Raw genomic sequence first — 12,290 nt, 5'->3', positions numbered from 1 at the left:
GGAAAATTTGTTTTCCCCTCCTCAAACCCAGTGCTGAGTGGGATAATTGGGCCTGGTTCCCATCCTGGAGCCTCCAACTCTCCCAAATTCCTGAATTAGGCAAAAAGATGAGTTGGAAAAAGGAGTTACAATGGAAAAAAACCCCAAAACAACAATGGGAATTTGAATGCAACAGAACTTTAATGACAAGGAAGGGTTCAGGGCACAGTCACGCACAGAGAGCACAAAGGACAATTCCCAGGGCTTTGGGAAGTGATGCAGATCCACAAAAGCCGGAGAAGGTGATTCCTGGGATGTGCCTGGCCTGCAGCTTCCCCAGGAGCTGAGCCCATCCTGTGGCTGCTGCCGGGGGAGCCGGGGCTGCCTCAGAAATAAAAGGAGCCACAGTTTCCTCCTCCAAACCTCCTGGAGCTGGAGCTGCCCCCTCCATAGGATCCCACTCCACAGGAGCCACCCCCAAAGGAGCTGCCCCCACCACAGGAGCCCCCAAAGCCCCCGCCTGAGGAGCCGAAGGATCTTCTGCCCCCAAAGGATCTGCTCCCTCCATAGGAGCCCCCGGAACCAAAGGATCTGCTCCCTCCATAGGATCCACCCAAGGAACCACCTCCATAGGATCCACCCAAGGAACCACCTCCATAGGATCCACCCAAGGAACCACCTCCATAGGATCCACCCAAGGAACCACCTCCATAGGATCCACCCAGGGAACTACCTCCATAGGATCCCCCAATTCCACCCATGGAACCGCCTCCGTAGGATCCCCCCATGGAACCCCCTCCAATGGATCCCCCAATTCCCCCCATGGAGCCGCTGCCCCCTCCGTAGGATCCCCCAATGGCGCCCCCGGACCCAGAAGATCCCATGGCCCCCGACGGGAAGGAGGTGCCCACGATGCTCTCCTGGGGGCAGGAGCTGAGGATGGGCCCCGGGAAGGTGATGACCACGGGCGGAGGGTAGACCACGGCCCGCGAGTCCCCGCAGGAGGTGACACAGGGCTGGCTCCAGGCGTCCGCGTAGGGCTGGGGACAGGACACCTCGCACGGGGACGAGCAGCCGCTGCTCATCATCGCTCCTGACGACATTCTTGGGATGGACGGCAACCTGCGGCAGCACAGAAATCAGAACGGCAGTGCCCAAAATTCCAGAGGAAAAAGAAATCCTGCTCTGGTGCCTTCCATGGGCAGGAAAAAAGGGAGGAAGGAGACGTTGGGAAGAGTGAGGTTTGTCCCTTTTCTGAGTTTTTCTGCACTGAGCTCTGCTGATTCCCAAAGGGTTCCCTGCTGCCCTGGAAGTGCTGGGAATCCTGGAAAGCAAAGCCAAACTCCAGGGGCCTTTGGAAGCAGCTCATCCCCAGGAGTTTGTTGGACCAGAAGATAAAGTTGTGGTGGTCACCGAGAACCTTGGATTGATCCCAGTGCCTGGGAAATTCCGGTTCTTTCATCAATCCTGTTCCTGCAAATGCAGGCGTGGATGGGACTTTGGATTTTAAAGCCTGGAAAAGGCAAATGGGATGGCTGGGCACTACAGGTTCTGCAGGAGAGCAAGCCCTCCATGTCCTGGAGACACCTTTTGGGATGAGGAGGAACCTGAAGCAGGCGATAAATCCTAACTACTCTGCCCAAAATACCAGATGGAAGAAATCCTGCTCTGGTACCTTCCGTGAGGAAGAGTTTAGAAAGATTCCTGAAGACATCTTTTGGGAAGGAAGGAAAAGACAGAAAATATTTTCCCCTATTCACACAGAGGACAAAGAAGATCCAACTCACCGGGTCTGGCGAAGTGGAGATGAGGAGCAGCCGTGGATGGCACTGCAGAATTCCAAGAGCTCTTTTATACCTTTCCTGACCCCCAGTAGGATGGGAGCTGCATTTTGTGCAAGAGCTTCCCACGCGTTACCAAACCGTGTTTTGCTGGCTGGATTATTTCATTAATTGTCCTAATTGTATTCCTAAGTGATGTGATAAATTCATTATTAATCCCAAGTCACATTCCAAGCACTGCACCCCTCGGGTTTGATCCCATTTGCTCCACATTCCGGCCCCCAGGAAGTCACCTCGGAGCTGGTTTCTGTCCCTGGGCCTCGCTGGAATTGAAGCTGGAATGTGTTTAGATCCACTTGAGGGATTTATTTATTAATAAATCAGTTTTGTGCACAAAATTTCTCTTTCCACCCCAAAATGTGGATTTTGGGGAGTTGATGGAAGTGCTGCTGCTTCCAGAGCCACCAGAATGGGAGAACCAGCAGCAGAACCCAGGATTTCCCCTGTAAATTGATATTTCCCAACCCAACTGGAGGAACCCAGAAAGTTTCACATTAATTGAGGAGTCAAGGAGGAATTGCTGACTGGCAGAGCTGTCAAACCCGGGATGTCACTGAGGCCTGACAGGGCTTGTTCAGGTTCTGTTGCAAGATCTTAACCCCGATATCAGCTCCTCATGTTCTGTTTTCCAATCGGGTCTGGAAACACCAGAAATGTGGGGATAGGAGTTATGTAAGCACCAACAATAAACTTTATCATGATAGAAATGTGAAATATGGGATGATCACGGAATTTTGGGACTGTTGAGGTTGGAAAAGTGCTCCAAGGTCATGGAGTCCAACCTGGGACTGATCTCCACCTGGTCACCCAGAGCAGTGGCCAGGTGTTCCTTGGTGGACACCTCCAGGGAGCCCTTTCCAAGGCCTGACCACCCTTTCCAGGAAAAACAGGATGAAATTCCAGCTCTAAACTGGAGTCGCTTCCCTCCCACAGCTCCGACTGAGAATCAAATCTCAAATCTTAGATCTCAAATCTCGAATCTCAAATCTTAGATCTCAAATCTCGAATTTCGAATCTCAAATCTCTTCAGCTGACTTTGATTTAGAGCAAAACCCCCCCAGTCTGAGCTTTGATGACACCAATATTTGTGTGAGATGTTTGTCTGTGACAACAACCCCAAAATATCCAGCACATCTAAATCCCTCCTGAATGTTTCTGGTGATTGATAAAGGGAGTTTTGTTTGGAGATCTCTCCTCCTGTTTATGCATTTCTGCCTTTCACCAGACGAGGTTTAAACCCAGGAATTCTGTTGGAATTTTCAGGGAATTCAGGAATTCCTTGAAAAAAATAATCCTGGCCATTCTTGAGATGCTTTTATTGTGTTTTAGATGGAATCAGCTTCGTGCACTCAAAAATATTTAGGTTTTTTCATCCAATGATGCCTCCTGGACATGTGACTCCCTGGAATATTGCAGCTGTCCCAAAAGGGGACAAAAGGAGGATTAGGATAATTAAGGTGACAAAAGGAGAACTGCAATAATTAAATGCTTTCATACAGGGCTTCCTTGGATGATAATGAGCATCCAAGGAATTAATTTAAGTCCTTTTTAATGAGTTCCTTGGGTTAAGTGTGTATAAAAAAATGACCCTTCCCATCCAAGAATTTATAAAGACAATATTTGTGGGTTTTCCCAGTTCTGGATTTCCACGGAATTTTCTGGTGACCAGAAAATATTTCCCCTGACAAAGCCAAACTGATTTTTGCCCTTGCTGAGGGAATTCCTGATCCTTCACCCTTCCAAGACAATTCCCAAGTCAAACCAGGCCAGGAAGTGGCAGCAGTCACAAAATAATCTAAAAATTATTTAAGGATTAAAGCGAGACAAAGGGTGTGTGCATGTATTGGCTGATGCGGAGTTGATTTACGAATCATTAGCACTTATCAGAGCAATTATTACAATTATAAGGCGCTTATACAGCAAAACTTGTTGTTGGTGATGTCCCAAAGTTGTGTCGCATGGCCTGGGAGCCGTGGCGAAGGGTATAAAAACCGGGATTTTCCTGCAGCTTCTCCAGCACCTTCTCCTCAGTCCGGTTTTCCCTGCGAGCCTGGTGAGTTCTCTGCCTCTAATTCCATTTCCTTTAACTGGGATGCGGCTGTTGGTGCTGAACTGGGAAATGATTCCATGTCAGAGCTCTGAAATGATCAGGAATATGGACTTGGGGCTCTTTTCCAAGCCAAATTGTTCCATTTTATCAATTCTTTGTCTTGGGCAGGGAAGATTTTTGTGGCTGGAGCTGTTGGGAGATGCAGATCTCCAAATGTGAGGTTGTGTTGTTCCAAACCACAAAGGGAAAGTGTCAATTAAACCCTGATTATTTGATGGGGAGGTTACAACTTAACTACTCCAAGCTTGGCTTTTATTCAGGACAGAGGGAAATGAGAAGAGATCTCATATTTATAGGGCAATAATTCCTTCAGTCAGGAAATTACAGATTTTATCATCCTGATGATTGTGTAAAGGCCCGGATCTCCTTGAACATTTTAATTTTACTCCAGAGCTGCAGTTCTCCCTCTATCACAAAAGATGTTGTAATGGAACCTCTCTAAACTCTCGTTCCCCCCTTTTTTCCTGCCCATGGAAAGCACCAGAGCAGGATTTCTTTTTCCTCTGGAATTTTGGGCACTGCCGTTCTGATTTCTGTGCTGCCGCAGGTTGCCGTCCATCCCAAGAATGTCGTCAGGAGCGATGATGAGCAGCGGCTGCTCGTCCCCGTGCGAGGTGTCCTGTCCCCAGCCCTACGCGGACGCCTGGAGCCAGCCCTGTGTCACCTCCTGCGGGGACTCGCGGGCCGTGGTCTACCCTCCGCCCGTGGTCATCACCTTCCCGGGGCCCATCCTCAGCTCCTGCCCCCAGGAGAGCATCGTGGGCACCTCCTTCCCGTCGGGGGCCATGGGATCTTCTGGGTCCGGGGGCGCCATTGGGGGATCCTACGGAGGGGGCAGCGGCTCCATGGGGGGAATTGGGGGATCCATTGGAGGGGGTTCCATGGGGGGATCCTACGGAGGCGGTTCCATGGGTGGAATTGGGAGATCCTATGGAGGTGGCTCCTTTGGGGGCTCCTATGGAGGGAGCAGATCCTTTGGGGGCAGAAGATCCTTCGGCTCCTCAGGTGGGGGCTTTGGGGGCTCCTGCGGTGGGGGCAGCTCCTTTGGGGGTGGCTCCTGTGGAGTGGGATCCTATGGAGGGGGCAGCTCCAGCTCCAGGAGGTTTGGAGGAGGAAACTGTGGCTCCTTTTATTTCTGAGGCAGCCCCGGCTCCCCTGGCAGCAGCCGCAGACTGGGCTCAGCTCCTGGGGAAGCTGCAGGCCAGGCACATCCCAGGAATCACCTTCTCCGGCTTTTGTGGATCTGCATCATTTCCCAAAGGGTTCTGCCCTGAACCCTTCCTTGTCATTAAAGTTCTGTTGCATTCAAATTCCCATTGTTTTGGTGGTTTTTTTTTTCCATTGTAACTCCTTTTTCCAACTCATCTTTTTGCCTAATTCAGGAATTTGGGAGAGTTGGAACCCCCCCGATCTCCCTTCAGACCTCTCCAGACCCTTCCCTATCCAAAACTTCTCGAATAATTAATATTTATTTATATTTCCTTCTCACAACACCTTTACTAGCTTCACCAGTTTGAAGTCTGAAATCCTTTTCCAACTGGGATTCCACAACCACTTCCTCATCCCCAATTTTATCCATGTAAAAAAATAAAAACATGCAGGAGAAGAAATTCACTCCTGCGTGCCGAAGTCGGGCTCAAAAGCTCCCTCTGGAGCTGCTCTGGGGAAGGGAATTCGTGCCAGGAAGGGGAGAATGGCTCTTCCCTTCCAAGGGGCTTTTGGGGAATTCCTGGTGATGGAACCTGGCAAGGGATGAGGACCTGGAGCTGGGAATGTTCCCGAGAGAGCCAAAAACAGGATAAAAGCTGCAGGAGGCTCCTGCTGTTAAGGAGAAAGGAGGAGGAATCCTCCTGGCAGGGCTGGCACTGCTGAAAGGAGCTGGAAAGGAATTCCAGAGTCTCCAAACTTTTCCGAAGCTGCCAGAGGTTGCTGGGTTGGGCTGCTCCAGGGAAAGCAGCCCCTGACAGGTCCTACTGATCCTGATCCATTAATTCCCCATCCCTGGAAGTGTCCAAGGCCAGGCTGGATGGGAATTGGATCAGCCTGGGATGGTGGGAAGTGTCCCTGCCCATGGCAGGGCATGGGATGAGGGGATTTTTAAGGTCCCTTCCCACCCAAACCATCCCATTTCTGTGATTCCTTTAAAATCCTCTCTCAGGGGCCCATCCCACCTTCCCAGCTCCGGAATTTTGTGTCACACTCAGCTGAGGAGCCCTGGATCATGCTGACACCACAATCCCAGAACCTGCCACCCCAAAATAGTTGTTTTTGAGCACCCCCAACATTTCCTGGGCTCATTTCCTGGGCTCACTTCCCTCCTTCCTGGCTTTTTTTTGGTTTATTTTTGTCACGACCTCCGTGCTCTCCATTCCCTCCTGGAAGCAGAGCGATCCCAGAGGCTCCCCTGGGCAAAAGCACTCATGGGGAATGCTGTGAGGAAATGCTTGGGGATGGTTTTGCAAACACCCACTCATGTTTTACCCATGCAAAGCGCCGTGGCTCTCTGAAGTTAATGACAGGCTGCAGGTATTAAACCAGGACTGAATCATAGCGTCCCTTCCAAACAAATGTGTCAGGGCCACCCACGTGATTCCCCTGACTCAGCCTCGGGAATTCGGATCCCTCTGGTTCTTTGGGATTAAAAGCCTGCCCCTGTGTTTGTTATCCTAATGATACCATTTCAATCCACTTGGCCAAACACTCACCTTCCCAAATCAGGGCATATTTGGGGATTTAATTGGGACTGGGCTTCTCTCACCTTGGGGGCTGAGCTTCCAGCATGCCATGAATTTCTGCTTCACCCCAGCACCAACTGGGGCTGTAACTCTTTGTCCTCTTGATCCAAAGTTGTCCTGAGTGACCTTAAATAAATCCTGGGGTTTTTTCCTGGTTTTCCCTGTGTTCAGCAAGGAATTATTGTCTTTGGTGGCTTCTCCCCTCTCCCCGAGTTTCCCACACTCCTCCACACTCCAGCATTTTTCTGGTGACCAAAACCACCAAGAAAGGAACTGCGGATGGAGTGATTTATTCCATACCAAGATCCCTCTGACCATCCCACTTTTCCCAAAAGGGACTTTCCCACTTCCGATTTCTTCCCGGGCGCGAATTTTGTGGCAGAGGAGGAGTTTTGTGCTAAACCAGGGCTCCACCAGCCACATCAACTCCTGGTTCTGTTTTATATCCCAGAATCGCAAGATTGTTGGGCTTGGAAGTGATCTCCCAGGGCAGGTGACACAAGGACACATCCATATGGGTTTGGGATGACTCCAGACAGGGACAATCCGAATTCTGCCCTCCCTGGGCAGCAGCTCCATGGAAGGAAGTTCTCCCTCACACTGAGGTGGAACTCCTTGAGGTTTGGAACTTGGGATGAGTCGGATCCTGGACTTGGACACCAAACGAGGAGCCAGAGCCCCACGGGCTCAGCCGGGAGTGGCTCTGGGAGCCGACTCGGCCACTCCAGTCCGGCCATTCCCATAAACACGTCCCAACAAGTTTGGAAGCAGACGGGAACACTCACGGCTAATGCTGGGTTAGGCTCTGCTGCATTCTTGGAGGCCAGGAAAACAAATCCTGGGATTAAGGAGCTGCAAGGACCAGCCTTGCAAAGCTCAGGAGCTCCTGCAAAGCTGAGCTCAGCCCAGGTTTTCACCTTGGCAGAGCTGCAGGAATAAATTTGGGCCTCAAAACTCTGAAATGAGAAGAATCTGGGACCAAACAATGGCGGTCACGTGCTGGTGAGAAAAGGGTAATCAACACAAACAGTGAGCAAAGCAAAGCAATTACTGTAATTACCCCTCAAATTTGGTTTGGGGAGTAATGGGACCTAATGCTCAAATATGACGTTATTTTCTTGCATCAGCCTGGTGGTCCAGCCAGGGATATAAAAACCATTCCTGACTCAGGAAGCTTCCAGCGGGTCCTGTTGGCTTCTCCTCGGTGAACTGAGTAAGTTGGATTCTGATATAACTTCTTCCTAAAATAATAAAATTAGTCTAATTTTAAAAATGTTTACGTTTAACTCAGTGCAGAATTTTGGATTCATGTTCTGCCGTTCTGGAAAACAATTCCATTTATTTTTATGGAATATTCAAAATAATTTTGATTATTCATCCAGAAGTGCTGTGGGATCAAAGTTTAAAAATGTATTTGCAATCTAGATAATATTAAAACCATTTAATTCAATTTCTTTATGGAAATTAAATGGATACAACCTTTAGGTAACCTTAAAATACCTCGCCAGCAGCTTCCACCTGGTGGGGTGGTTCTGACCTCGTGGCTTCCAATTTTTATCTGATTTTGGGCAAAGGTGGTGGAGAAATTTAAACACGAGTTTTAGAAATATTGAGATGGGCTGAAGTCGCCTGTAGATGAGGACAAAAGATCCCTGTGGATGTGGTCCTACAAAATTCCTGGTTTTCCTATCCAGGAGATATGGGAATGACGTGAAAAATGTCAGCTTGGAGAGCTGCTTTAGGTGGTTTTGTTCTGTTTATGCAAAGCTTTGGTTTTATGCAAAGCGAGAATATTTGAATCTTCTTGGGATGTGTTTTGCTCTGAGTTTAGGTCTGGTTTTAAGTTATTTCTTTCCTCTGCTTTGGTCTCTGATCAGGGTCAAGTTAAGGACAGGGAATTCAGAGTTGCAGCAGATTTAAAGGGTGGGAAGCTCAGGAGAGCACCTGGATTAGGGTTTAAATTTGGGTGAATTATTCACATTTGGGCATCGTGTTTAGAACAAGGAAAGAAAACAAAAATGACTTGAGTCAAACTCAACCCCACCCAGCCTTCTCCAATATGCAGCTTAAAAAAGAAATAATCACCTGGGCTGAGCCCAAAATATTCAATTTAATCTGCAACAACAGATTAAGCGGCTCCTTCACTCAATGCTTTGAGGTGGAATTTGGGTAAGGTTGAAATGACAACTTGAAATGGAGTTTTGCGCTGTTTTCCAAATCCCCACCCTTAAATTTATTTCAAAACCAGAAACAAAAATTCAGCCCTGGTTTGGGAACAGTTTTAATCCCTCTGAAATTTAAATTTGGGACAGCTGCTCTCAGGTTATTGTTGTACTTCAGTTTTTCATCATGATCTTGCAAAAAGTTTTTATTGAATTTTCCAAGTGAGTTTTGTGCTCAATATCTGTGGCAAAGGGACCTGTTATGAACTGACTGCACTAAATCCATAATTGTTGGTATCCCTATGGATCAGTTCCACCATAGGGATGATATTCCTTGGATTTTTATCTTCTTAGCCCAGACTTTGTCCAAATTGGGTCCAGTAAAACCTCCCGTGTGGTCCATTTCCTACAGTGGTTTGTGTGTTACCCTCATTTTACTGAGCTCCACCTCTGGAGCCCAAATTGCACAGGAGAAAACAGATATTAATTAAACAACAGCCCCAAAGGGGTCATTTGGTGTCCCAAAAGAGGTGTTTTGGTGTCCCCAAAGAGGTGTTTTGATGTGCTCCAAGAGGTGGCTTGGTGTTCCCAAAAGAGGTGGTTTGGTGTCCCCAGGGAGGTGTTTGGGATCCCAGGGCTCTGGAAGGTCACCAAGAAGAGCCAAGCCAAGCAGAGCAGAGCATTATCAACCCACCCACCATCTTGTGCCTTTCCAGGGGTTGATCCCATCCCTCCGATTCCTTGGGATTGACATTTATCCCCTCCTTTCAGGTCCAGCCCAGCCGCAAGATGTCCTGCGAGAAAACCATGTGCGCCGAACCCTGCCCTGACCCGCGCGCCGCCGCCTGCAATGAGCCCTGCGTGGTGGCCTGTCCCGACTCGCGGGTCATCATCTTCCCGCCACCCGTGGTTGTCACCTTCCCGGGGCCCATCCTCACCACGTACCCGCAGGAGACCGTGGTGGGCTCCACCGAGTCGGCCGAGCTGGCCGGGGCGCTGGAGGCGGGCGTGCCCATCGGGACGGGCCAGAAGGGCCTGGAGTGCCTGGAGTCCTGCTGCGTGCCGCAGTTCGTGGCCAAGTGTGACCCCCCGTGTGTCACCCAGTGTGCCCCGCCCTGTGTCACTCCGTGCGCTGCTCCATGCGCCACCAAATGTGCCCCGCCCTGTCCCCCACCCTGTGCCCCGCCCTGTGCCCCGCCCTGTCCTCCACCTTGTGCCACCAAGTGCGCCACCAAGTGCGCCCCGCCGTGCCCCGCGCCCTGCGCCGCGCCCTGTGCCAGCCCCTGTGCCACCAAGTGCGTGACCAAGTGCGTCCCCACCTGCACCACGCCCTGCGCCACGCCCTGTGCCACGCCCTGTGCCACCAAGTGCGTCCCCGAGCGCTCCTACACCTTCTCCACCCGCTGGAAGCACCCGTGCCAGAGGGGCCTCTGCAAGAAGATCTGAGCGGTTTTTGAGGGAAAGAACCATGGAAAGGAACGAGGGAAAAGTGAAGGAATATGGAATGTGACCCGAAGGCTGCCGGAGAGGGAAGCGCCGCTGGAAACCAGGACCCTGTGTTTTAAGTCTAGGATAGAGCTTTAGTTTAGTTCAGGCTTTTCTTTCTTCTTGGGGTTTTGCCTCTTCTGTCTGTGCTTTGGACTTTCTCTGCCCAGTTCGACACCGAGCGTGGATCGGAACAGAGGGATTTGGGGAATGGTAGGGATTGGAAGGTCTCAGCAAGTGTGAGGGGAGGGGTGTCAGGCTGGAAGGAGTCAGGCTGGAGTGGGTGATCTCGATTTTGGGTGATTTTGGGCTTTTCTCGGAGTCGGCTCCTCTTTGTCTGCATTATTCTCTCTGCAAATGTTCGACTCCACTTTGCATTCCCATTAAAATGCTGCTGCATCAAACCCGTTCCGAATTCCCTTTTTCCTCTCCTCCTTGGGCTCTCTTGGGGACACTCAGCCTTGGATAGAGGGACAGGCAACCTCCAGGCTCTTCCTGGACTGCTCCAAACTTGACTAAAGGTAAAATTTTGGGTTAAATTTCTGGGATAAGAGATTTCATCCCTAAAAAACCCTGGCTCTGCATTTTTCAGGATAAAACCTTCAGATTGAAGCAAAACGGGAATTTTTAGTGTCCTGTTTATACCCAGATCTGTTTGGGGATTTTCTTCTCTCTAAACAAAGGGAACTGAGCCAAACCCAAGCTGTTTTCCACATTTCTGCATCCAAACTTTCCTGAACTGCTTTTCCAAGGACTCTTCTCCACCTCTCGGCAGTGACAGGGAGGGACCCGGAGCTCCAAATTCCAGGAGCCGGTGCCAGCAGCGGATCCCTCCAGGCAGTTTGGGATGCCAGGCGTGCCCTGCTCATCCCATTCCGAGCCATTCCAGGCACTGTTTTTATCCTAAAGACCATGTTTGGTTCATTCTTCCCTAATGGCCACGTTGGAGCTGGAATTCCGGGTCATTCCCGCAATTACCCCCGCCCCAAAATATCCCAGGGCTTCCGCACAACAAAGGGAGCCAGAACGCTTCCCAAACACTCCCAGGCTGGATTACGCCTGGACCTGGAATGTTAATTTAATGTTAATCAACTCTTATTTGCATTACGTGCCCTAAGACTGGAATATGAGGGGAGCCAAAAAAAAAAAAAAAAAAAGAAAAAGAAAAAAAAAAAAAAAAAAAAAAAAAAAGGCAATTTTGGTCCCCGGTGAAAACTTCCCCGGGGTTCGGTTCCAAGGATGAGGGGCTGAATTGTGAGGAAAACGGGAAGTCTGGTGGGAATTAGGGATATTAAAAGTGTCCGTGTTCATTTTGTGTTGTTGTGAGCGCTGGTTCTGCTTCTCGTGCCCATTAAAAATCATTTTCTGCACCTCCCTGCCCTGGGGTTATTCCACCTCTCTGGGATTCCTCATTTCTCTCCCAGATATTCCGTTTGATTTCCAGGAATCACCGATGGCGGTTTCCTCCCAGTCACAAGTTCTGGGTGATTTTGGAAAGTGGGAATTTGGGCCCTTCAGTGTCAGAAAAAAATTAAATTTCCAGAGGATAATGAAATTTTAATTACATTAATCGGGCTGACAAGTCCCGGCCGTGCCCGAGATCTCCTCCCAGAGGTTCCCCGCATTGCCGCGGGATGTTTTTATAAATCCTCTGGGTTTCTCTTAATCATCTCTGCCAGAAAAAAAAAAAAAAATTAAAAATAAAAACCATCAGCGGAGCCTCCCGTGATTCCCCATCTCGCGTGGGAGGTGTGGGCCTGGAAAGAGCAAGGGAAAAGGTGATTATTGCTAATTAATGCTTAATAAAGCGGGATTTTCTGCGGGCTCAGCAGCTCCTGGGGGAAGTCTGGAGCGGGCGGGAGGTCCTGAGTCAGGAGTGACCATGGGAGAAGCAAAGATCTCTGTCAAAAACATCTCCAAATTCCTGAATCATTGTTTGTCTTTCTTCATCCTCACCCCGAAACCTTCATCCTCCTCC

At 49.7% G+C, this 12,290-nt stretch overlaps 3 protein-coding genes across 3 annotated transcripts; 2 read left to right on the top strand and 1 right to left on the bottom strand.

Annotated features, from left to right (window-relative positions):
* Window positions 1-365: 365 nt before the first annotated feature.
* On the bottom strand, window positions 366-1,067 carry LOC121353543 (keratin, type I cytoskeletal 9-like). The gene is made up of 2 exons (XM_041467443.1): window positions 629-1,067; window positions 366-499 (listed from the first exon to the last, which is right to left on the bottom strand). Exons 1-2 carry the CDS (start codon window positions 1,065-1,067, stop codon window positions 366-368), a joined length of 573 nt encoding a protein of 190 aa, XP_041323377.1.
* A 3,444-nt stretch (window positions 1,068-4,511) lies between these two features.
* On the top strand, window positions 4,512-5,069 carry LOC121353542 (beta-keratin-related protein-like). Its single transcript, XM_041467442.1, has one exon. It carries the CDS (start codon window positions 4,512-4,514, stop codon window positions 5,067-5,069), a length of 558 nt encoding a protein of 185 aa, XP_041323376.1.
* A 4,547-nt stretch (window positions 5,070-9,616) lies between these two features.
* Window positions 9,617-10,273, top strand: LOC121353541 (keratin-associated protein 10-8-like). Its single transcript, XM_041467441.1, has one exon. It carries the CDS (start codon window positions 9,617-9,619, stop codon window positions 10,271-10,273), a length of 657 nt encoding a protein of 218 aa, XP_041323375.1.
* The last annotated feature ends 2,017 nt before the right edge of the window (window positions 10,274-12,290 follow it).

Source organism: Pyrgilauda ruficollis, unplaced genomic scaffold (genome assembly GCF_017590135.1).
Source record: "Pyrgilauda ruficollis isolate IOZ18807 unplaced genomic scaffold, ASM1759013v1 scaffold208, whole genome shotgun sequence".
Classification (NCBI taxonomy): domain Eukaryota; kingdom Metazoa; phylum Chordata; class Aves; order Passeriformes; family Passeridae; genus Pyrgilauda; species Pyrgilauda ruficollis.
The sequence above is the reverse complement of the archived record's forward strand: the minus strand, read 5'-3'. Positions and strand labels throughout refer to the sequence as shown.

What these genes read in the sequence shown, in the direction of transcription:
- LOC121353541 (XM_041467441.1), top strand. Translation starts at nt 9,617, where the DNA reads ATGTCCTGCGAGAAAACCATGTGCGCCGAACCCTGCCCTGACCCGCGC.
- LOC121353542 (XM_041467442.1), top strand. Translation starts at nt 4,512, where the DNA reads ATGATGAGCAGCGGCTGCTCGTCCCCGTGCGAGGTGTCCTGTCCCCAG.
- LOC121353543 (XM_041467443.1), bottom strand. Translation starts at nt 1,067, where the DNA reads ATGATGAGCAGCGGCTGCTCGTCCCCGTGCGAGGTGTCCTGTCCCCAG. An exon ending in GGGTGGATCCTATGGAGGTG is followed by an intron (nt 500 to 628) that starts GTTCCTTGGGTG and finishes TCGGCTCCTCAG; the next exon opens with GCGGGGGCTTTGGGGGCTCC.